Below are 25,039 nucleotides of genomic sequence, written 5' to 3'. Positions count from 1 at the left end.
GGGAAACAGATGGTTCAAGGGAGATGCACAGAAATAGAGGAAGACAAGAAAACAGATCAGAGCACTGGCAGGCAATGGGGTCAAAAGCCACATAGAGGCTGAGCGAAGCTAGTCAACCAAGCGTGGCTTTAAGATGAGGAGAGGTAGAAGAATGACAAGGAGGACACAGGACCATGGCTGCCATTAGCATTGGCTCTTTCATGCACCTGCTTTGAGAGAACTTTCAGTAAAATGGTAATGATTAAAGCCAAAATACAGGGTCTTTTACAAAAAGGCAGGTAACTTCCCTCCACTTAGCTTGTTCTTTCGGATTCTGGCACATACGTAGGTAAATAAAAACTAGCATCTAGCAGATTGGGGGGTTGTGCAGCTTACATGTACTTCTATAGGACAGTCAAGACTCTAGCCGGCCTTCCTCAAAACTAGGGCAGAATCTTTTTTAACTTGTACATGTTCCCTTCTCCCACGACACTTTAAACAAACCATGCTTTGAGTCAGGATCGATGCCTGTTTTTTCTGGAGATACTTAGATGCTCACTGACTCATTAAGATCAACTTCACAATTTTATTACTCAAATAAAATGACTCTCATTTTTCTTCCTTCCACTAGCATCATCTACCAGCAGCATAAAAGATTTCAAAGTTTTGTTTTTAAATAACTCAACTCTTGGGGCGCCTGGGTGGCTCAGTCGGTTAAGCGTCTGACTTCGGCTCACATCATGATCTCAGGGTCCTGGGATCGAACCCCGTGTCAGACTCCCTGCTCAACAGGGTTTCTGCTTGTCCCTCTCCCTCTGCCCCTCCCCGCCTTAAATAAAATCTTAAAAATAATAATAATAACATAACTCTTGTATGATTAAATTGGCATGTTCCCCTACTAAAATAAACCGTGTGTCTGCACAGCTTTCGGCCCCCTCTAATGCAGAAGTCACCTCCAAGTCCCACACCACAAAAAAGGACTGCCATTCATCATCTGCTTTATTCAGACACCTGAACAAAACGCTCTCCCCACAATGCTAGAGATGGTCTCCTCTGCACATTTCATCCTTCACAGGAAAGAAAAACACCATCATTCCCCAGATCTGGGCACAAAGGAAACTTTTAGGACTTTTTCCATTTGTCACAGAGACAGCAGCCCAGCCACTCGGCAATGCTTCATCCACAACACGTCAGTTTCCTACCCCCATCCAGCCCTCCTCTCTTTTAAAGTTGCGAAGGTTACAGCATTAACATTTAAAATCTCAGTTTAGTAGAAATGTGGTGATGCACTCATAAATTTACATCTAAAAGTAAAAAATAAATAATGAGTTCTTAAACAAGACGGCTGGCTCTAACTAGGCCAAAGAGGACTAGACCAGCCTGAGGGTGAACTGAGAGGTTAGGAGGTACCGTGAAACGGGTAGAGTCTCTCCTCCCTTAAAATCTCTTGCAGGTTTAGTCAATTCAGTAGTATTAAGGTGGCCTCGGCTCGGACACACCTTAGGTGCAAAGCGTGGGCAATGACTGACAAACCAGAAAACTATGATGCACCTGACTTGTGATAAACTGCAGCAAGAACTGGGTGGCCCCACCTGATGAATGAGAACCTCCAAACTAGAGGCTTAAAGTAAATTTTCATGCCATGAGAGGCTGGATCTGTCTTTAAGCCTCAACTAAGCATGTTATCTTCTTTCTCCCAGACGTGAAAGAGCAAAAGCACCTATGAGGTGGAGTTATCAGTAAGAGTTCCCTCCTGACTTTGAAGCATGAGGCAGGGAAACAGTCAGAAAGATTTCTAGATAAGCTGGGAAACACAAAAGGCAAACCTAAATCAACTGAAGCAGGCCTCACAAAAGAGAAAAATCTGCCGGGGGACTTAGTAAAGAAACAACAACATTCATGGATGGGCAAAGGAAGCAAACAGGGCGATGGCCTTCAGACTTTGAGGGCAAGTCCATCAACATGCTTTGAGATTCCCGGCGGAGAGTCCAGCCTCCCTCCGTAACTGACGCTGCGGCAGACGTGTCCCGAGAGGAGTCTCCACGAGAGTCCAGCTTCTTCCGACTCAGCTGAGCACCTGACACCCGTCCTCGCCTGACCCGTCACACCGCAGCTGGAGCTCCCTGTCTGACCCTCACTGCCCCGAGCTCTCTGCTCTCCGGCAGTGGGGTCCTGCGTCCTTACCGCCAGGCCCGATTCAGGAGCTTCACCTGTGCCAGCCTCTTGGTGATCATGGTGGCAAACACCAGGCCAAAGAGGACACTGCTGATCAGCACGTAGTCATAGTCATCCTTCAGGACGTCAAACTGCTTGGATGGGTAGACTCGAGTTTGGTAAATGTCCAAACCATAGGCCACAACCTGGAAGGCAGAGGCAACGAGAAGTGCGTAAGAGAGGTAGCCAGTGGTCCACCACGACCTCACACTCTGGTCAGAAAGGAAACGGAATCCTCAGCTGCTTCCCGAGCGCGAACCCAAGAGCAGCTGCTGCACATGCTGGCTGGGGGCTCTACTCACCAAACAAGTGGACTCCAGGCCTGAGGGAGCTGTGTAGATACCTCGCATTCGAGAAACCGTCTGGTTGTAGTTAATGAATCGCTCTGCGTGTATCTGCACATCTGGGGAATACGGGATCAGGTTCTCCTCCCTGCAAAACACCAGCCAGGACCGGCATTCCAAACTGCGGCAAGGGGATCTCTTGGCTGCCCTTTCTGAGTCCCGGGAGTTTTCCAGGCCACATATCTAGCCTCAAATCTTCTTTCAAGGTCTACTTGTAACAGGTAGTTAAAAATTTAGCAGCTGAATGTTAGCAAGGGCTACAAGAAAGAAACCTGTGTAGAGGGTAGATCTGGATTCCTACCCTGTTCTAAATCTAATGATAGCCAGTATTTCACACTAGAGGAGGAAGTCAGGGCCATTCTAAAACCCGCACGTGGAACCACTAGGCCAATTCCTGCTCTTGGCTCAGAGTACCTCGGTCCACGCTCCTCGGAAAACCCTGGGCTCACCCCACGTGCTCCCCAGCTTCAGCCGCCCTGCTCTCCAAACCACACTCCCCCTTTCCTCCTGTGCAAACACAGATCTGCTCTCTCCCCACACTACTCAGTTCCCCACACCCCTAAGTGAACAGAATTCGGGACGGAGGTGAGAAAATATGCAAATGACGGCTGGCAATACAAAACTGAATGCTAACTGTGACAAGCTACTGGCTTCCCCCCATGACCCAGCCCCATTAGCGCCCTCATTTCCTCACGTCTCCCCACCCCCACCAGCTGCTGCAGCCAGTGTGCCCTCCTCCCTGCCTCTGGCTCGCCAGCCACGGTCTCAGGGCACGGGCACGGCTCTCCCCTGCCTGGGAAGTCCTCCCCCAGACAGCCACAGGCTGGCTTCTGACCACCTCCAAGTCTTCACTCCACAGTCACCTTCCCAGAGGGGCATTCCCAGGCCACCCTCTCAAGTTACACCCCCTCATACCCTCCCACCCCTCCAGAGCCCCGGGCCCTTCTTAGTTTTTTCTCCGTAGCATTTACAAATACCTAACGTGGTATCATTTCTCTTGCTTATCTTATGTGGCATCCATCTCATTCCCCCAACAGCATGTTAAGCTCCACGAAGGGAGAGGTTTTCATCAGACTTGTTCCCAGCCCTGGCCCCGGCCCCCAGCACAGCAAGACAGCACACAGCAGGCTGAGGACCAAACTTCATCAACAGGTCACATTCCTTAGGGTCAGAGCCTTCAGTACCACCTGCAAGTGTCTCACCTGCTTTGTTCTGTTGGGATCTCGGGACGGCGGGGATCCAACAAGGCCTTAGGAAGGGAAAGAATTGCTCCCGAAGGCAGCCCAACTGCAGAGAAACAAGCCGGGTCATGGGATCGAGCCCATGTGCGGCTCCGCTCAGCGGGGAGGCTGCTTAAGATTCTCTGTCCCTCTCCCTTTGCCCCTCTCCCCACCGCCCCCCATCTTGCGCACATGCACTCTCTCCCAAACAAACAAAAAGGGAAGAATGAGAGTCGTGTCAATCTCTTACAGGCGGCAAAGCTGGACTAAAGATCTTTTCCTGCTGAAATTAAGCCCGCCTCGCTAGCCTCCCCTAGTGGTCAAAACAGGATTGTGCCGGCAATGCACCTGCAGCTGTGTCCTTCAGTGTGGCACCCTACGGAGCCTGTCACCCTGAAGACCCTCCCCTGGTCACTCACTAAGCAGGTGCCGGCTGGTGATGCCCCGCTCGGTGATGGTGGCTTCCATGGCGCTGATGGAGGAGGGGAAGATGTAGGACTGCTGGAGGACCTGGGGCAGCTGGGGGCGGTCCAGGGAGCTGAAGGCGGTGGCGTTGTACTGCTCGGTGCCCTCGTAGAGCTCCAGCGCGGTAAACTCGTTGCGCCGGGCCTTGGAGTTCCAGTACTGGTACTGCGGAAAGGGGCGGCCGCTGCGGACTTAGCTGCCACCTCGGCTGGAAAGGGGCATGCCGCGGGGAGGCACCTTTCTTTCCGTGCATGAGCTACACATCCAGGAAGGAAAGAAACCACCCAGCACCCCAGTTTTCTTCCTTGCTACCAAGTTTACTAACTTTCAGGGTAGTTTTATCTAGCTTTACCCAAAGTTCACCCTAAGACAAAGGAGTTCTCAAGATACTTAGAATAACAATAGCAAAGGTCTGAGTGCTTATCAAGTGGGTTGTTCCAACCCAGACCAGAGGCCACTCTCCTAGCCCTCCCTCACGAGTGATGCAACACAGAGAGCTCAATAACCACTTCAAGGTCACACAGTCGGGAAAGGGAAGGGCTGCTGTGAGCCCAAGGTGGTCTAATTCCTGAGCCGAGCCCCCTAACCAGCACCTCAACTGCCATCCAGGGGTTTGGATCCTACAGAAACACAAAGAGGCCACTGGTTTCTGGAACAAGAGGCAAGGAAGGGATTTGAGACACAGGTCTTGGCTGGGTCGTGAATCTGGGACTGACACCGCACATCTGCCACTCTTACCACCACCCAGTTCTCTGAGTGTACAATGTGGACGGGGCCCTTGGCTTTCCTCTGCACAGAGGAGTGGATGATGCGCCCGGTGACGCCATCGACGAGGAAGATGCCAATGAAGGTGCGCTCATGGTGGACGTCTGTGCTCTCCGTCACCACGGCCAGCAGGTTGGGGTTCAGGCTCTGGGAGAAGGAGAGAAGAGCGCCTTCAGCACCACGACGGCCAATCACGAGCTCCGCTGTGCTGTGAGCCCTGGGTGGAGAGGCAGACCTGGAGCCCGCTGGCCCGGCGGAGGAATCGGGCTTCCTGGCTAGAAGAGCTTGTCCTCGGAGCTCGTCATCACCGCCCTCGGTTAGAGTCCCCCGGGTGCCGCGTGCCACGCCCGGTGCTCTGCCCACGTCACCTCATGGACTCCCACAAACAACCTCGCAACGGAGCTTTGGTCATCCACAGGCGGTAGGTGAGGAAAGGCTGCAGGTCGTAAAGCAACTTGCTCACGCCGCAGACGCAGCAAATGGTTAACTCAAGATACAATCCAACCTGCCCACTCACTGAGCTAAGCCACTGCTCTGGCAATGCTGGTTCTCTGCGCTGGTGCCCCCCGCCCCACCCCTAAACCAACAGACGAGTCTCAGTCCTCGTCTCACCTGACCTGCTAGTACAAGGCGACACAGGTGATTGCCCCTCCTCAAAACACTTTCTCGGGGCGCCTGGGTGGCTCACTGGGATAAGCGTCTGCCTTCGGCTCAGGTCATGATCCCGGGGTCCTGGGATTGGGTCCCGCATCGGGCTCCCTGCTCAGCAGGGACCCTCTGCCTGCCGTTCCCCCTGCTTGTGCTCACTCTCTAATAAATAAATAAAATCTTTAAGAAAAAAAAAAACCACTTTCTCCACCTCGCATTCAGGACACATGGCCCCTGGTTTTCCTCCACCCCACTGGCCCCTCCTCCTCAGTCTATTCTGCAGGCTCCTCATCTCCCCAGTCTCCTGGACATTGTCTACACTCGCTCTTGTGGTCACACCAACCAGGGGTGCTGGCAATGGCCAAGGTTACATACCCACGCTATACCCTCCCTGAACTCCAGACTCTAACAGGCTGCCATCGCAGTATCTCTTCTTAAATGTCCCACCTCAAACCTGATATATCCCAAAGGGAAACCTGTCCTGCCTCTGCCTAAAGCCTGCTCCCCGTAGGCCTCCCCATGCTCCCAACTTCCCACCGGCACTCTAGCTCACTCAACATCAAGGCAAGAGTGGTGGCCGTGATACATCCCACCACCCTCCGACCTCAGCAAGCTGGACTCTCCCCGCTCACCCCACTCTAGTCATACTGTCCCCCTTGCTGTTTCTGGAACACTCCAGGTCCACTCCAGCCTTCCTGTCCAGAAAGCTCTTCCCCTGATGTCACGCACTATCCTTCCACCTTCCTGAGGTGGCACTATCTCACTGAGACCCTTCTTAACCTCCCTATTTTAAATTGCACCCCTTCCAATCCCGGCTTCCCCTCCCCTCTTCTCGGTGTTGTTCTTCTATAGAACTAGTCACCCTTTGATATGCTGTACGTTTATCTATTTATTTTCTTTTTGGCATCTCCTGAATACAGTGACAGCCTCAATTTTGTCTATTTTGTTCACTGATGTATCCCGGAGTCTAAAAGAGTGCCTGACATCCCGCTAGTAACCTCCCCCCCACCAAAAAAAGTACAGCTTCCCCTGTGTGGTATTCCTTTTAAACCTGCAACCACAGTCTAACCATGAGAAAAACAGCAGACAAACCAAAATTGTCTACAAAATACGTCTAGTACTCTTCAAATCTATCAAGGTCATGAAAGACTAAACAGGACAGAGGAGACTTAGAGAAACGTGGCACGTCCGTGAAGTGTGGGGCCTGGGGCTGGGCCTGAGGCAGAAAGGGACCTTAGTGGGAAAACTGGTGAAACCCTGAGAAAGTCTGGAGTTTAGTTAACAGTCTTGTACTGATGCTGGTTTCTTAGTTCAGACAGATGTACCAGAGCCCCACCACGGGAAACCAGGTAATGCATACATGCAAATTCAATGCACCGTCTTTGCAGCTTTCCTGTAAATCTAAAATTACGCCAAAACAAAAAAAAGCTTATTGAATAAAAAAAAACTAAACTAAAAAATGTGTGATGAATATGAATCCAAAAAAGCCTACTCTATTTTCTTCAACATAGAAAAACACAAGTACTCTTAGTAAATTTTAACTCATAAAGGTAAAATTACATAAAGAACATACTTTTTCTAGTACAATCAAATGTACTTTAGAATTTGTATTATTTTGGCCATTGTGAATAAGTCAAACTGACTGCAGCATGGAAGGCATCCATCACTAAAGATTTCAAATCAAGAGCACCAATAATGTTAACTACGCAGATGGCACTGTTCTAACCAAGTTACCTGTTATCATTAATCTTCAAAGCAATCCTGCGACAAATGACCCATGATGAGCTGCCAGTGTGGGGCAGAGCCAGGTCTGTACCTAGACAGTCCAGCCGGCCGGCAGCCCGCGGCACTGCCCCACGCCCTTGAAGCAGCCTCCCCGTCAGCTGCCTTGGCCGTGCTACCCTGCTCTATGACATCTCCTCCAACTCAGCCCACACTCTGCAGAGGGTGTCACGGATGACCACGCACCACTACAAGACTGCCTTCTCTCCCAACATCTTGCAGCCCACTAGCCACCTCTCTGTCTCCCTCCTTCACCACTAACCAGCGTTGGATCACAGAGATAGAGTTTCTAATGGATCAACGAAGGCTTAACCCCAGAAAGTTCTATCAGCACTATCACTAACAGTAAGAGCTAACATCTACTGGGTGGCAGCCTTAGGCCAGGTACTATGCTACGCGTGAGCATCGTATGATCATCACAACAACCCTACGAGGAGGGCACGTTATACTCATTTGACAGACAATAAATTAAGGCTCAAAGGAATGAAATGACTCACTCAAGATCAAGTAGCTACCAAATCCTAGAGCCCGAATCCAAACCCTTGCCCTTCTGCTTGGCACCTGACTGCAGAACCATACCTTATAGAGCACGCTGCGGTCCCCCATCACGCGGCCCTGGGAGTGAACGTGCTCACTGCTGCGCTTTCCCTTCACCTTGACGATGCGTTGCACTTCTGTGGGAATAGTCAGCTCCCAGCTCAGCTCAGTGGTTAGATCCTAGGGCCAGGGCAAGAGAGCCAGCACTTATAATCTGGAGGGCACACTTAGACCTGTGACAGCTGTAGCTGGATACATCCCACACTCCTTTATTTGGGGCCTTCGTGCCCAAAGAAACAGAAATCAGAGCTCCTAGGAAAATAGCAATAAGGATCTAGTTTGTGCAGACGTTTTAGAACTCTCAGTTTGATTAGGCAAGATAACTAGAGCTAGTAAGAAAAGAGAGGAATGTTCCGTGGTATCTCATTGTTTATCTGAGTAGGAAATATCCAAGGAAAGTTTACCACTTGCTACTAATAGCTACGATTCCTGTATCTGAGGCCAGCAGTAAATTACTAAGCTGGCAGGGACCTTGAGACATTATAGGAAATGTTCTTTATAGTCAAAGAAAACCAATTCACAAAGTTTCATGGTTAAATACATTATTCTTTAAAAAATTTATTTGTTTGAGAGAGAGACAGCATGCGAGCACACATGAGCTGCAGAGGCAGAGAGGGAGAAAGAATCTAGAGCAGACTCCACACACTGAACATGGAGCCCAATGCAGAGCTCAATCTCATGACCCCGAGATCATGACCTGAGCCAAAACCAAGAGTAGGACATTTAACGGACAGAGCTACCCAGGCGCCCCATGGTTAAATACGTTATTATCCATCCATACTGTGTATATGTGGAGCTTTGTGTCCTTTGTCTTCCCTTGGCCACTGTTTCTTCCCATGTCCTCAGGACTCCACTGATCATGACACCCGGGAGCTTGCTCCCCTCTATCCACAAAGAGCCATCTCTTCTTTCAACTTGAAGGGACAATTTTTTTTCACCCACAAGGGTAAAGAACGTGTTTTCTGGGGAGACTACCTCCCATGCTGTTCCTGGAAAGGTCAGCTGTTACAAAATATCAAGAAAGGACACTGCATTTTTAAGACAACAACAGCTAAAACTTAGATGGCATTTGCCATGTACCAGGCATTGCTTCATGTGATTTACACATGTTAACTCCCTGACTCTTCACGACAACCTTACGGTGTAGGTCCTCTATCATCTTATTTTATAGGCAAGAAAACAAAGGGCCAAAAAAAAAAAAAGAAAGAAAGAAAAGAAAACAGAGGGCCAGAGAAGTCATGGGCCCAAGGTCACGAAGTTAATAAGTGATAGAGCTTGGCTTCACACTCAGGCAGCTGGGTCCAAGCTCTTAAGCTCTATGCTGCATTGTCTCTCAAAAGGCCCTGAGGGACAGGACGCAGGGCCTCTGGTGAGTACACGCCACAGAGCCCTCCCGTCTGCAGGAAGGCCAGCCCCCTGTGAACCTCAGAGCTGGCCCTCAGGGCCAGCGTCTATCACTGTTTGCTAATGCTAGACTCAAGTACATCAGCATTAGAGCAAATCAATCCCATTTCTAAAAATAAGATTCAAAGCACTCATTCTATCAAGAATGGGTCAATAACATCATCTTCATACAGAAAGTACAACTCATTACTTAATCCCCATTCCCACCTCCCACCCTCTCAAGAATGGACAACAACGTCCCTTCTCTCTGCTATAGAAAAGGAACAGGGAATAAAAACTCCATGGGGGCAGTGCCTGGGTGGCTCAGTTGGTTAAGCAGCTGGCTCTTGATTTCAGCTCAGGTCATGATCTCAGGGTCCTGGGACTGAGCCCCACGTCGCGCTCCAAGCTTAGCAAGGAGTCTGCTTAAGGATTCTCTCCTCCTCCCTCTCCCTCTGCCCCTCCCACCGCTCACGTGCTCTCTTTCCCTCAATCTGAAATAAATAAATCTTAAAAAAAAAATCCATGGGGCAGAAATGTCATCTATTGGGCACTACTCTCTTCACAGTACCTAGAACCTTGCCTGCCATGTAGCTGCTGCTCAATATGAAAAGAACTACGAATCAGACATCAGGACTATAGTGATCCACATTTACAACAGAATGAATAGTATAATCCACTTCTTAGCCAAGTAGTCAGGAAACATTTATACCCCTCCCATGGAAGGTCCTGCCAAGAGGTGCCTTCCCTACCTTTCGAAGTCGATATCCACATAGCCGTCCCTGTTCTGCATCCACCAAATAGAAAAAGATGGAAGGGGCGAGCTCATGTAGCTGTCGCAAGACATTCCGAGTGGCTGGGAACGCCGTGACCTTGAAAACCCCAGAAAGCCCGAGGAAAGTGTTAAAAGAAAAGGGTGCTCTGTGCACAGTTGCTCAAGATTTATTACAGTTCGCCATCAAAAAACCTTAAGAATAAAAGTCAATCTTAAAAGAATTAAAGTCCACTGAACCCAAATAGGGCTTAAATCTACTTTTGCTAAGAGCCTGAGTTTCCACAGCTGTAGGAAGATGCCCTTCAAGCCCACACACGTGCTGACTGCAGAGCTCCAGCTCTGGCCATGAACTGCTGCTGGACCACCCTCCCCACACCCGACCCCCCCAGGCGCTCTCCAGCCACTCTCAAGTCTCATACCTTATACTCATCATCGATCAACAGCAGCACCTTGGCATAGTCTTGATCCATGATGGGGAGAAGCAAAGACTGCAAGATGGGCCGCTTCAGCAGTGGGGGAACCACCTGACTCCACTTGCCAAAGATGGGATTGAAGACATACAGAGAACTCATTCCCGTCTCCTAACACGGACAAGCAAACTGTCAGACTCCAGCAGCAGGGAAAGGACGCAAGTGCTAAGGGTAAATCTGGAGAGCTGGGACTTCAGCTCAACTGTGACAGATTCCCGGGACCCCTCTGTGTGGATTCCCTATTTGCGCAAAATAGTTTTGCCTGAAGGTGAACCGAGGCTAATGTGTCAGAAGGGAAACGGTCAAATTGCCCCTGTGGCTCCAAAGCTACCCAAGTACTGGACACGCTGAGGAACAAACAAAACGGTCAAGTACCGGGGCGCCTGGGTGGCTCAGTTGTTCAGCATCTGCCTTCGGCTCAGGTCAAGATCCCAGGGTCCTGGGATTGAGCCCCGCTTTGGGCTCCCTGCTCAGCGGGAAGCCTGCTTCTCCCTCTCCCACTCCCCCTGCTTGTGTTCCGTCTCTCGCTCTTGCTGTCTCTCTTTCAAATAAATAAATAAAATATTATTTAAAAAAAAAAAAAAATGGTCAAGTACCAATTCACTAACCCCGGGCAGCCATTCCAGCGGTGCCTACCAAGCCTAGAAAGTGACCTTTCTTTTTTTTAAAGATTTTATTTTTATTATTTGAGAGACAGAGAGCAAAAGAGCACAAGCAGGGGGAGGGGCAGAGAGAGAGGGAGAAGCAGACTCTCTGCTGAGCAGGGAGCCTGATGTGGGGCTTGATCCCAGGGCCCTGAGACCATGACCTCAGCTGAAGGCAGACGCTTAACTGACTGAGCCACCCAGCGCCCCCCCACCCTTTCTTCAAAAAAGATTTTATTTTTATTACTTGAGAGGGAGCGAGCGAGAGAGCACAAGCAGGGGGAGGGACAGAAGGAGAGAGAGAGAAAGTGCCCCTTTCTAATGGCGCTAGAGTGAATCCACAAAAATCCAGCTAATTCTGGGAGGCAGAAATAAATAGCTTTGTGTCCTGCTCTCCCTCGTCTAAAGAGAAAGTAGCCGCTCAGCTGCTAACAGTGGCCTGTGTTTGGGAAGGAGGAGGGCTGGCTTGTTCCAGGTCTGGTGACATCACACCCCCTCCACAGTCAACCCCCCTCGGTCCTGGATGCTTCCTCCACTCAGACAAACAGCTGGAACAAACAGAGCTCTAACCCCTGAACACCTGTCCCTAGCCCTCCCAGAATTCCAAAGGCCCAGGAGAAATTCAACTTACAAAACACTAAAAAGCCACACCCACTTTGGCTCAAATCCGAGGAGGACAGCCTCACCTTGTCCTTTACCAGGAGGGTGCACTGTGGGGGATGGGGGAAATGGGCAGTAGTCCTCTGGACCATCAGTTTAAAGGAGGAGTCTGGCTTGACGTTCGGGAGATACTGTTTCCACAGGATGGTGCCAGAGCTGCTCTCAATGCCAAAAAGCTGCAAGATAAACAAATAACTGGCTCACTACTAGAAAGACAAACCGAAGAACTGATTCTATCCTTGGAAATTAGAACCAGCGCTATCCCCCACCAAATACTTTTTACTTCCCACTCACGGAACCTCAGAAGGTTCCTCTCACCTTGCCCGAGGCTGTCACCATCACCATCATCTTCTGGAGGTTAAATTCGTCTCTGGCTAGGGTGTCAATGTTGATCTCATTCTTAATCTGACTTCGGGGCTTTCGAGCGTCGTAAAACATCTTCCAGAGGTGGGAAGTCCACGCCTGCAGTAGGATAAGCTGGGACGAGAGGCGTTTCAGGAACATCCCCAGCAAGCCGTCTGGTGTCAAGGAAAAGGTAACACAACTGAGGCTCACCCCTCATCAGACTAGGTGTTTCCAGCAAGGGGCTTCTTCTAATGAGGGGTCTCTCCCACTCCTGTAGAGCACTCAAGTCATCCACACACCAGGCTGCAAGCCCAAAGGGCAGTCCTTTATCTGAAGCTACCACTCTCACACTCGGGTACAGCCATGCAGGAACTTCCAAAACCTATTTTCCTGGCTCACAATACCCCCACCTCCTGGCATCTTGGAAGAGACCAGGAGGTCAGGGATCAGCCATGCAGGACGCGGCCATGCTGAGCATGTCTCCACCACAGCCCACATCCAGAATGGCCAGAGGAAGGCATCAGAGTGCCACAACAAAACCAGATGAGGGGAGGGTGTGGGGGTGCAGGATGCAGAGGTAAGTGTGCTGCAGACAGGCATTTCCCTTACCCACTGCTCTACTCCCACCCTGTCCGCTATTAAACCTACACCCAACAGACCTATGTGCCACCAACCCCCATGGCTATCATTCACCCCTGACCCTGTCAATGAGGACGCCACCCTCAAGTCTCCCCCACAGGGTCAACGTGGCCACCAGAACAAGGCGGCATCTGTAAAGAGCATGATGTCTGGAGTCTGGCAGCCTGGATTAAAATCCCAGCTCTACTACTTATTAGCTGGGTGACCCGGAAATGTACATAACCTCTGGCCTCTGGTTCCCCGTGTATAAAATCGCATGTAGTCCGAAGACCACATGACCTACATACAGGACTTCACACCATGCGGGGTCCACGGTGAGTGCTTACTAAAAAGTAGTGCCTTTGTGTATCCTACTCCCCAGCAACCTCAGCGCAAGGAAGAGAAGTGAGGGGCAAACAGGACAAATCACAGGCACAGCGGTCCATGCACACACAGTATGTACCTCACTGATGCAGGCCAGGAAAAACAAAGAATTTACCAAAAGCTAGCCACGTGGGCAAGCAACGAACAACAGGGCAGCAGGAAGCAGATTTTACCTTGAATTGCTGGATCCGGGCAGCAGAAATAAACAGTAAAGTCAAATTAATCCTCGGCTCAAGAAAACCCGCAATGCCTACCGGGGTGCCTGGCCCAGAAGAGGCCCTCAGTACATATGGCGCGGAGCAAGGTGAAGGGACGGGAGGAAGAGGCGGGAGGCAGGACTGGCCAGCGTGGAGGGAACCGAGTCCATCCTCGGGCTTGGGACTGGCAGGCGCCAGAGGGCACCGCCGGTTACCACAACCCCATCAACCCCGTCACACCTCTCCAGAAAGACGTGGCTGGTGCCTGGGGGACAAGGTGTGACACATCTGCCTGGCAGATCTGAGGTACTGAGGCAGTGGTAGCTATGATTCTACTAAGTTAAGACTCTTTTTCCTCAGGATCTTTCCACAGAGGGGTTCCTAAGTGGCTCCTTTCAGAGAAAAGAATGGTTACCCAAACCACGTGGCCACGAAGGCACTGGAAACTGCTCACAGAGCTAGTTGCACGCACATGGGCAAAAAGACTGCGCCCGGGAAGCCGGGGATGCCGTGAGCCAGCATCCCTTGCGGCCTAACTACCAGACCCATTCCCAGAGCAGCGCCCCCGGCCACGGTGCCATCCCGGCGTCCTCTGTGCATACCTGCCTTCTTGCCGAATTCTCCTTCCAGCTCGGCCTGCGCACCCGTCAGGGGCAGATCCACCATCTCCAGGCACACCACCTCCGCCAACGACTCCTCCCGGCCCCACAGCACCACCTTCCCTGCTACAGAAACCCTGGTTATGAAAGCCATGCCTGCCTCCCCCATCGCCTGAAGGCTCTTCTCTGTGGCTCAGGGATTCCAGAAGCTCTTGTCTCAGGCAGAGAAGCAGACCCCACCCTAGAATGCTAAGGGATTATTCAAAAGCAGATGGCATATGGCTCTAAAAAATATTCAGGCCTACACTCCACTGGAATCTCTCCCAGAAGCCAATCCATGGCCCCAAAAATATAGTCTGACTAGAAATCTGGGCCAGCCTAAAAAAAATGGGCTGAATGAGGTCTGCTCACCCAGCTGCTGCAGGAAAAGTAGCAGGTGATCCTCTGTCTGCACCAAGGCCCGGTAGCCCACCGAGTCGTCCTTCTTCAAGAACACCTGGACGAAGAGCTGTAAGCAGAGTCCCAACCACTGCAGTCAGCTGGAATCCGAATGCCTCTGAGCACCGGACCCCCAAATTCAAGGCATCAGGAGTTGTTAAAGGCCCATGACACGGGGTGCTTCGCTGTCTAAGCAACACAGCTTACTATCTAGACCCCAAGAAGGTAACGTGAATGCGTCAGAGCCAGCGCAGTGGTGCGAGGCTGCAGCTCAGACCTCTCCAAGGGGGAACCTCAGTGCTTCCCAGGCACCACGTCATCCCTTGTGCTCCAGTCACACCCCACAGAGCGAGCCGGCGGCCAAGGTGAGAGCTTCCGTTTTGGAGACGAAGAAGCCACAGCCCAGAGAGGCTGAAGAACACCCTAAATGTGCACAGTGGCCACGTAGGCGCCGACCGAAAGTGCAGGCTGGGGCACTGGTGACGTCTTATGAGCCCTGTGACTCTGGACAGGGTCCTGGATCTCACAAGGTCCAGTTTCATTTGTAAAACAAGGGCAATAATAAGCACTTCACAAGGCTGGTGAGAGAGCTAAATTGATTAGGGCGTAAACAAAGAGCTCAGCACAGTGCCTGGCACGCTCACCACTTAGAATAAATGATACCTGCTTCAACTACTATTCACGGGGCCTTATAACAAGTCAGCTACTCAGGAAGAACTAGAGCCCATGTCCAGAGAGCCCTAACCCAGGACCCAAGGCCTGGCCGTGAGGAAAGGGAGGCCCATGCTGAGAAGCCCCCGGGACGGAGCCTGAAGACAAAGGCTCCGACTCACCCGCTCTGGCCGAGTGCCATTCTGTTCCAGACTGAAGGTGATGGTGGTATCCAGCAGCCGCCGACCTGTCTCCACTAAGTAGAGATTAATGGTGTAGGTCTGGTTGAAGCAAGTCAGTGAGTCCTACGGGTACGGACAGCAGGGCTCAATAAAGATATCCCCCAAAGCCAAGCCCCACAAAGGAAGTCCAAGAATTGGGGTTAACTACCCTAGAGAAGGACCAGGCCAAGAGAAGAAATATACACGAAGGAAAATAAAAGGAAAAAAGAAAGCTAAATCCCAAGGCAGAAACAAGGTATGTGAGTAAGTAAACAGGATAACAAGCACGATACTTGTTTCAGAAAGAAGTCAGTACAGCGCAGCAGACTTCCCCAAGAGAAGGAGGACCCCAGCAAGGAAATCACAAAGCTCTTCAGAAGAGCTCAGGAGACAGAAGACAGAGCAGGTGCGCACCGCCCGGGGGCCCATGCTCCGCTCCAGCCCAACCGCACAGATCACCGCTCAGCAACACGAGCCAGGGGCGCAGAAGACACGGGGCAACAGAGCCGGAGAAAAAAGTGGTTAAGAACAGGTTCTAGGGATTCTACTTCAGACATCCCAACTACAAAGGATCCAGACAAGCATGATTTACGGCGAGCGGCAAACCCCATCTGAGGCTGATAACTCCGGGAGACCCACTCCCAGCCTCCCTGGGGCCCAGGTCCTGTACATTGCCCAATGCCACACCGTACCTGAGCACTGGGCTTCTCCGCAAAGCTCCCCAGTGACCCATCTTCAGAACCGCTAGGCTTCTGCTAGGGAAAAGAGAAAGACAGAAGAGAACATTTAACCCACAGGGTCACCCCCCAGTCACCGAAATGAAGCCCTCCCTTCTGTGTCATCTTAGCACCTGGGAGAAGACAAACGTCACCCCTCACTCCTGCTCGCAGAGCCTATGTAGCTCCTAACAGCCTCAGATGAAAGTGGGGTTGTACTATGAGGGTCCCACTCCTGGGGATAAGGGGGCCGCTGATGCTGAAAGCGCTATAGAGCAAGTGAGAACTTACTTCTCAACAGCTGCCTGCCCCCTGGGTTCAAACTGCCCCGACTTTTAGTTCTCAGGGCTCCTGGGAGACATAAGGAAGGAGAATCCCCAAGCGCTAGCTGTTACTCTCGATACTCACCATTTCACTGCGACAAGTCACAACTGCAGCCACTGTCTTCTCCCCAGTGGTGGCAAAGCTCACAAGGGCAGCCTTGGAATAAAGCAAAGTGTCAGTTCCTAAATGGGGCCTACACCAGCCAGCGGCCTCACAGAGGAGCATCTCTACAGGGAGGTCCCTCGGCCTTGGAGCTGAACGTGCTCCTGACTTGGAAGCACAGCAGCCAGGGCACCTGAGAACAGAGGGAGGCCCCAGGGGCATCTATAGCTGAAAACAGGCCTTTCCCCTACCTCCAACACAGGCACACGCTGGCCCTCAATCTCATACTGTTCTTAGTATCCATAGGGAAGCTTGAATTAACATCCCCACTCTCCTGTGGACTCAGAGAAGGCGCCACTTTTACTCTAAAGATCCTTTGTGACTCTCAGAAGAAAAGGTATTCCGTTTCTGCTCAAAAGCGAACCCTTCTCAAACCACACACAGAGAGATGTCTGGATCCAGAGCAAACACCTACAGATTCAGAGGCAGGGCTTTCCAGTAGCACATCTTGGCTAGACCCTCCCGAATCCTAGCACCACGCTGCCTGCGGTTACCTGTGGGAAGGTTTTGAGCAGACTCAGGACTCCGTGATGGTACTGTAGCAGGGCATAGTGGCTCGGGGACAACTGCAGGAAGAACTGGGCCCGAGAAGGATCCACTGGGTTGGGCTGTGTGGGCAGGACCCGGGGCTGGAATCCACCTGCAAATTCTAAGTCAAGAGACTGAAGGGCAAGAAGAAAGAGGATTAGGGCTACATTCGGGCAAGTCACTGATCCACTAATCCATCCCAGGCCTCCTTCCTCGGCCCCACTTTGCGAGTGAAAGTAACTAGGCCTTGGCATGTGGCTCCAGAAGCCCCCATCCCGGCTCCCTAAAGAGAAGAGTGACCCATTTCCCCTACACCAGTTCAGCCAGAAGCCTAACCTTCTCCCAACAACTGCCAAGGCTCAGGAAGGAAGCAGTGTCACTGGGAGAAAGACTTTTCTAAGCAACAAAGGCAAGGCCTTGGGCCAGGGAGCAGCAACACTACCTCTCACCTGCAGTGGGATCTGTCTCAACTCCCACTCCGTCTCCAGGGCCAAGGTCTGGAGGGACCGTGAGCTCGGGTCAGGGCACACCAGGACAGCCTCATCCACCACACCACAGGCTCCAGTGAGACTCTGAAGCCAGGGGGTTGACACCCTGACCTACAGGAAAGACATCGTAGCGGGAGGTTTGTGAGAATGTTTACATCTTCCTCCCTGCTCATCAGCAAGGTCCCCACCAATCTCACAGAGGCTAAGCTCGAAGGTTCTTCATGGCTGGTTCCAAAGGACTTCCTCCCATCCCTCCCAACTTCTTGAGAGCTCCAAAACTGAGGAAAATCAGGGTTTCCTTTCTGGTCACTGGAAAAATATACCAGGTCATTTTTAAGACCCAATACTTCAGACAACCGCTTCTCTCCCGTGTTTGACATACGTGGTTTCCTATCACTATTTCAGAGTATTACCTCCTAAGAAACTCGCAGGCAATGAAAAAAACCTACATAATTTTCCAGCCACCGCAGGAGAGCACCATGCATGAATGTGAGGGCTTTAAACAAATGCTCCATGACGAGAAAGCAGCTTCCAAGTGATCAGAATCAGGGACCATGGATGGCTTTCGCATCTGCCAAGTTCCCTGGTTCCCCGAGGCAAAGAAGGGCTCCATCTATTCCCCTCCACAATCTGCAAGGCTCCTCAAGCCAGACGCCTAGCCGTACCTGCTGAACAATCTCTCCATCTTCCACATTAAACTTGACGATGTTCACGTGGCTGAAGGGAACAACTCCGAGGGCCCACACCACCCCAGACCCGTAGGAATACATCATCTGGTAATGGATGCTGTCACTAAGAGAGGGAAAAAAAGCAAGGAGCAACAGCTTCAGCCACAGGCCCACCCTCAGGGGTCCTCTAGTCACAACCTAGCAGTCCCCAAGTAGGATTTGTTTGGCTCCCAGTTTTGTTTTGTTTTTTTAATAGTCATCAACATTTAGAACTGAGACTTTACATGTAAAAATCAGATTTCTAGCTCTCCTTAAAAAGTAGGAGAGGCGGGGCGCCTGGGTGGCTCAGTCGTTAAGCGTCCGCCTTCGACTCAGGTCATGATCCCAGGGTCCTGGGATCGAGCCCCGCATCGGGCTCTCTGCTCCGCGGGAAGCCTGCTTCTCCCTCTCCCACTCCCCCTGCTTGTGTTCCCTCTCTCGCTGTGTCTCTCTCTGTCAAATATATAAATAAAATCTTTAAAAAAAAAAAAAAGTAGGAGAGACACCGCTAGGCATACCTATAGGGCGCCAACTGGCTAAGTACGGCTGCCCCCTGGAGGTAAGCCAGGCACACTGCAGCTGCCAGCAATCCCCGCTGGGCCTGCTTTGCTCAGGGGTGCCACGCACTTGGCCACATTCGAATTTGAGTTTTTACACCCTGAAAATGGCCACAGGTCTGAGCAAATCTTTTCCTTTCCTCCCTCTGTCCTGATCCTTCCCAGCTTCAATGCTTTCCACAAATAGGACCTCTGGAAACCATCTCAAACCTCCCTCAGTCCCTACCCTGGGCTCTTCTTGAGTTGTTCTGATTCATAACAGAATGAAAGGCTCAGTCGGACTTGAACTGGAAGTCAGAAAGCCCAGAGTGCTATGACCGTAAGCAAGGAACCATTCCCCTTGCTGGACTGTCTCTAGTGCCCAGTTTGAGAATTTTCTCCTCGCTGCAAAGGAAATGCCAGAAGGAGCACAGCCTTTGAGTGCTGGCCTACATCTAGTGAGCCCAACACACGATGCCAACATAAGGACAGCCTGAGTCAGAACAAACACTTCAACCCTCAGGGAGAAACAGGAGCTTGTAGAGAGTAGGACAAGGCAGCCATCACTCGGTGGGAAGGTGGTGGCCTTACCTTTCGGGGAGATGTTCCACCCACTTGAGGTGCCCACTGGAGAGATGATGCAGGGCAAGAGTGGTCTTCTTCAGGACTGCAATGTACCTCACTGATTCCTGCAGGCCTACCAGCCCAAGTGCCTGGAAACTGAGCACAGGTGCAGGGGTAAGCACTGCCCAGCACCTCCAGGGTCTCAGACCAGAGCAATCTGGAACACCACCACTGTAGCTTGCTAGGTAAGAAAACAGGCCTTGGGGTCAAACGCATCAGGATCCTCATACCGGCTCCGCTTCTGGTGAGCTGACCTGGGAGGCTGCGCTTTCTACCACTCCGCTCTACTGCCTCCCTGAAGCCCCGTGAAGCCCCTCCTTCCCCTAGGACTTCCCAGCGGGCAGGCTGTCCCTCCACCACGGCATCCTTCACCCCGTGCTGTCATTACAGCCTATGTGCCTGCCTCCCCCAGCTGACCATGTGTTTCTTGATAACAGAAACCTTCTCACGGTCACATGTGGGTTCCCACTGCCTGGGGGCGCGCCAAGTGTTATAAATTACTATCAGAAGAGGTGTACCCCATTGCAAACGACCCTATAATTGAAACAACCCCAGCGAAGACGTAGCGGCAGCCCAAGCTGTTCTCTCAACATAAAATTAAAACACTGAAAGGTTTATATTACACTCCTATACCTAGGACATTCAGAGTTCTCACGTCACGGTACGATTAGGAGCAGCATTCAAGGGCAAGGATAAATATTGCACCTAGCACAGAGCTCTGCACCTAACAGGTGCTCGATAAACACTGGCAGAGTAACCACGTGTTCCGTGGCCTCGGCATCAAAACGTGGGGTGTCTGATGTTCTTTGGCTCTTCAGTGGCCCGTGCGAAAAAAATGTCAAAAAATCCTGAATTGCTGGGAGTCTGCTTCTCCCTCTGACCCTCCTCCCTCTCATGCTCTCTGTCTCTCATTCTCTCTCTCAAATAAATAAATAAAATCTTTAAAAAAAAAAAAAAGGGGGGGGGCGCCTGGGTGGCTCAGTTGGTTAAGCGACTGCCTTCGGCTCAGGTCATGATCCTGGAGTCCTGGGATCGAGTCCCACGTCGGGCTCCCTGCTCAGCGGGGAGTCTGCTTCTCCCTCTGACCCTCCTCCCTCTCATGCTCTCTGTCTCTCATTCTCTGTCTCAAATAAATAAATAAAATCTTAAAACAAAACAAAACAAAACTTAAGATCCTGAATTGCTGTCCACGCAGACCTGTGTTCTAGCAAAGCCTCGAGCCAAGCCTAGATGAAATACAGCTTCTTGCCCTCTACCTGCCACTGTCCAAGGTAATCTCCCAGTTCAGGCCCCCAATGTTAGTCTCCCAGGAACGCATGATCCGTCCTCCATTGGACACAGTGATTGCATCTGGAAGAGAAAAGACCATGGTGAAGTCACCTCCCCAACTGGTGCTCTGTGGCCTCCTCTGATGGTCTGGGAGCAATGGCCGCACATCTGAGGTATGGATGCGAATAGAAGTTATTTGCAATACCTGTCCTTTTCTTTTGGGAACACCCCTTCTGCTTTCCCTAGCAGACCCGGTACAAAGGAAGGAACTGAGGAATGGGGAGATGGAGCCAACACCACAATAGAGACCAAGCAGGACTCTGCTTACCTTGTCCGTAGAGCAGCATGGCATCCACAGCCCCTTCTGCCGTGCCCTTGTCAACATGGCGCCACACTGAGAGACACGAGAGTCAGACATTACTATAAACTGGAGAGAGGCATCCAAGAAGACAGGTAGGAGAGAACCGAAGAGGTCTTTGCACTGCGGTATCTAATTTTATTTCGAGGAAGAGAAGGATTACACCTAACTGGCAATGATCCCTTCATACTCACTGGGTAATGAGGGGAGGAATGTTTGAGAGGAGCCACTCTTGTCCCAATCTGAAGTCTCCTCACTTCCCATACCCTCTACCACCCCAAACTTATAAATGAATGACAAAACTAACAGAATCTCTATGATTCACAAGAAAAATAGTGATCGTAAATTATATTTCCATAATTTCGTGCCTAAAAACATCCATAAAAGCAGCATAAGTAATTTAAGGGGGGCATCCAAATCTTTACTGCAGAGTAGAAAAGAGAAATAGAAAAATATTTTGAAATAATATCTTAAGAACTCTTTGGACTCAGGCTGGGGGGCTAAACTAAAAAGGCCAGTTATAGGAAAATAGTTGATATTCAAAAACAACACAACTGAAAAACAAGTATCAGAATCCAGTAAGAGATGCATCTTTCGGCAACATGTCCCTTACTTGGGAAGCAGCCAGGAAGACTACACAAGCCATGGGCCATCCTGGATTCACTACGGTCAGCCATTCCATCCCAAGCTAACCGGCCTATGCAGGTCACTCACATATCTCCCCAGTTCGAGAATTTAATGCTGCAATCACATTCTTCTCTGTGGCCACAACCAACTTCTTGGATCCAGGGGAAAATTCCAAGGAGGCAAACTTGAGCTTCCCAACATACTGCTGTCTCCTAAGGAAGAGGACAGAGAAATGTGAGGGGCCAAAATCATCCCTGCACAAAATGCTGTGGGAAAAGACCTATCTTAGGACATGTGAGGAATGTCCGTCAATGAGATCTGACCAAAAGCAAGATTTCTATGCAACGGAGTCAGAAGCCAAGGGAATAAGAAGAGAGAATACACCCTAAGAGATAAGCAGCACAAGTCTTACTTCTTTTTTTTTTTTAAGATTTTATTTATTTATTTATTTGAGAGAGAAAGAGAAAGACAGAGAGAGCGAGCAGGGGGAGGGGGAGAGGGAGAGGGACAAGCAGACTCCGTGCTGAGTGCAGAGCCCAATGCAGGGCTCAATCCCAGGACCCTGGTATCATGACCTGAGCCGAAGGCAGATGCTTAACCAGCGGAGCCACCCAGGTGCCCCCACAAGCCTTACTTCTAAATGCAAGCACATATTATCTCAAGTGCCACCGAAAAGAACACCTGGCCTAAATCCTACTGGAACAAACATTAGTCCTCTCTGTATTCATTAATAGTGGGACTATTACACGAGGGAAGAGACACAAAGCCTGTCATCCACAAGCATACAATCCAACTTGCCCTTCTATTTTCACTGACCCCTGAAGAAAAAAAATCATGCAAATTTTCCAACGAAACTGGGTTGGGTTTCTGTTTCTACAGAGACAGATTGGGTCAGGCTTCTGTTTTCTACAGCCTTTTCGAGCCCACTCCATGTTCAGGATCCACTTGATTCATTACTCATACTTTCCTTGGAACATATCCCATCACTTTCAACACGCTTCTCTAAGCATAAAGGGAATATAATTAGCTTTGAATGGCGCACTACCAAGTACACAGGAGGTGCTTGCACACCGCTGTTAAGGAAAAAGTACTCTCATCTCTGGCAAACTAAACACACGTGGCATCTATATGAAATTTCTCTTGTGATGTTGTTTGGTCTGATTAAAAAAAAGGAAAGAAACTAAGCAGAGAGTAGAGACACAGGCTTAGAGGATGTTTGACAATTTCTATCTGTATTTTCACATACTTAATTCTCGCTACATCCATTTAACACTCTATGAAATGCATAGGACAAGTGTTATTACTTTATTTTAAAAGGAAAAATTATTACTCTCATTTTACAGATAAGTAAACTAAGGTCTGTTGGGGTCAAGTAATTACAGTCAGAAATAAAACACAAGACTAAGACCTTCTGACTCTAAATCCCATGCTCTGTTTTAAAATATTGTTATATTTTATCTGGACTGTAAAAGTAATGCCTGCTCGGGGCGCTTAGGTGCCTCAATTAAGTGTCCCACTCTTGATTTCGGCTCAGGTCATGATCTCAGGGTCGTGAGATCAAGCCCTGTATCACTGAGCATGGAGCCTGCTTAGGACTCTCTCTCTCTCTTCCTCTCCCTTTGCCCCTTTCCCGCTCATGCTCTTTCTCTAAAAAAAAAAAAGAAGAAGAATTAAAGTAATGTCTGCTCATTGTAGAAAATGTGAAAAATACATAAAAGTATTTTTAAAGATTAAAATGCCTAAATGCCACCACCATAAACTTTTTAATGTTTCAGGATATTTCCTCCTGTTTACTTTTCTATTTGTGAATTATATATATCTAGTATTCCACTAAGTTGGAATCATACAACATTAACATATAGGCTATATATGTGTAATACGCACGTTACATTGTGAGCATTTGCCCACATCATTAAAAATACGACTTACGTTGCATTTATCCCACTGTCATACATATACAACTGCCCCACCAGACTGAGCTCCTTCTTATCTCTCTATCCACAGCACCTAGAACAATTGTTGGCATATTACAGGCAAGCAACAAATACGGGAATCAATGTATCTGATACAGAAAAGACTTCACAGAGGAGGAGGTATCTGAGCTAGGCTCTGAAGAATAAACTGTTCTCTGAATAGAAATAACAATGGGTAACGCTAACTGTACTCAATGAGCCAGGCATTGTGCTAACTTAAAAGAATGATCTCATTCATCCTTACAACTACTGTAGGTAATAATGAACTATGAATAAGCCCATTTTACAGATAAAGAAACCTTGGCACAGAGCAGATAAGTCACTTTCTCAAGTCACACAACCCTTAAGTGCCAAAATTTAGTCTCCAACAAAAGTACACCTTAATTGCTGGGCCTTAAGGAAGGGGGCGGGAGGGAGGGAAAACTGAGTAAGTGAATGAGTAAATGGCATCTCCTATGAATGGCACCTCCAGCTGATGTGAGACTTGCTGGCCCTGTTCTGAGCCCAGGACCAGGTTGGGCTGAAAGAGAGGAGAAAGGGCACTCGGTTTAGGATTCGTAGTGAGACCCAAGCCCCTGTTCACATACCCAAGAGATGCCAATTCGAGGAAGAATGAGAGTTCACTGAGGGGCTGTCGACCCCCGACACCCAGTAGATCAGAAACCTGACAGTCACAGAAACAGGGCCTGACGGGGAGGAAGGAACGGTGACCTCTGACCAGAACCCCAAGCATGCTTGAATGTCAGGGCCCGTTTCGCGAACCTGCAACCTGTCACACAGAGACTGGCTTAGAAGCGCCCCTGACGCTCCGTTTAATGCTCTGTTGTGGCCATCTCAAACCTCTTTAACTTTTGAACGGGGGTGTCCCACATTTTCATTTTGCACTGGGCCCCACAAGTTCTGCAGCCAGTCCTGCTGCCTGTAACCCCGTCCTCCTTGTAGCAGGCACAAGGCTGGTACTGACAAAATAGCCATACATTTCCCGAACAGGCCCCACACGCACGTACCAATCAAACTTGCCCACTTGGTCTTCGTAGACCGCGGCCGCAAGGACAAGCAGGGCAGCCCAGAGCCAGAGCCGTAGAGCCGCAGCCACCGCCGCCATGATAGGAGCCTGGGTCGGCCCGCCGCCGGCCCGTCAGGCACTCGACCGCAGGCTCCGCCTCCGCAGACCATAGAGTTGGGACCTCCCGCGAAGCCCTCGCCGAGGCACTCAGGGCTCGGAGGCCCCCGGGCGCGCGGGAAGTCGCCCTGGAGACAGCCGGGCGGGGACAGGCGGGCTGCGGCGCGGATTGGGTCAGGCACGCGTGGGGGCAGCCCCCGAGGGC

At 50.4% G+C, this 25,039-nt stretch overlaps 1 protein-coding gene across 6 annotated transcripts; it reads right to left on the bottom strand.

The window, feature by feature from the left end:
* Window positions 1–960: 960 nt before the first annotated feature.
* EMC1 (ER membrane protein complex subunit 1) lies at window positions 961–24,979 on the bottom strand. Of its 6 annotated transcripts, none has more exons than XM_032392485.1 (24): window positions 24,719–24,979; window positions 21,826–21,950; window positions 21,082–21,147; window positions 20,741–20,834; window positions 19,452–19,580; window positions 18,283–18,409; window positions 17,579–17,728; window positions 17,096–17,263; window positions 16,524–16,595; window positions 16,092–16,154; window positions 15,361–15,483; window positions 14,501–14,597; window positions 14,093–14,212; window positions 13,467–13,475; window positions 12,265–12,464; window positions 11,973–12,122; window positions 10,592–10,753; window positions 10,150–10,269; window positions 7,997–8,134; window positions 4,961–5,134; window positions 4,177–4,387; window positions 3,740–3,824; window positions 2,496–2,625; window positions 961–2,339 (listed from the first exon to the last, which is right to left on the bottom strand). In XM_032392485.1, exons 1-24 carry the CDS (start codon window positions 24,814–24,816, stop codon window positions 2,160–2,162), a joined length of 2,991 nt encoding a protein of 996 aa, XP_032248376.1. In that variant the 5' UTR covers window positions 24,817–24,979; the 3' UTR covers window positions 961–2,159. The 6 variants fall into 6 exon arrangements, with proteins under 6 accessions (XP_032248376.1, XP_032248359.1, XP_032248367.1 ...); XM_032392468.1 differs by having other exon boundaries at window positions 14,093–14,215; window positions 24,719–24,977; XM_032392476.1 differs by having other exon boundaries at window positions 14,093–14,215; window positions 16,092–16,151; window positions 24,719–24,975.
* Between the last annotated feature and the right edge of the window lie 60 nt (window positions 24,980–25,039).

The sequence above is a fragment of the Phoca vitulina genome, unplaced genomic scaffold, assembly GCF_004348235.1.
Source record: "Phoca vitulina isolate PV1807 unplaced genomic scaffold, GSC_HSeal_1.0 scaffold2, whole genome shotgun sequence".
Lineage (NCBI taxonomy): Eukaryota > Metazoa > Chordata > Mammalia > Carnivora > Phocidae > Phoca > Phoca vitulina.
The sequence above is the reverse complement of the archived record's forward strand: the minus strand, read 5'-3'. Positions and strand labels throughout refer to the sequence as shown.

Coding starts and splice junctions, on each gene's coding strand:
- EMC1 (XM_032392468.1), bottom strand. CDS start 24,816: ATGGCGGCGGTGGCTGCGGCTCTACGGCTCTGGCTCTGGGCTGCCCTG. Junction 18,410..19,451: donor GTGGAACATCTCCCCGAAAG/GTAAGGCCACCA, acceptor TCCCTCTCTTAG/TGACAGCATCCATTACCAGA. Junction 17,264..17,578: donor TGAGACAGATCCCACTGCAG/GTGAGAGGTAGT, acceptor CTTGCCCTTCAG/TCTCTTGACTTAGAATTTGC.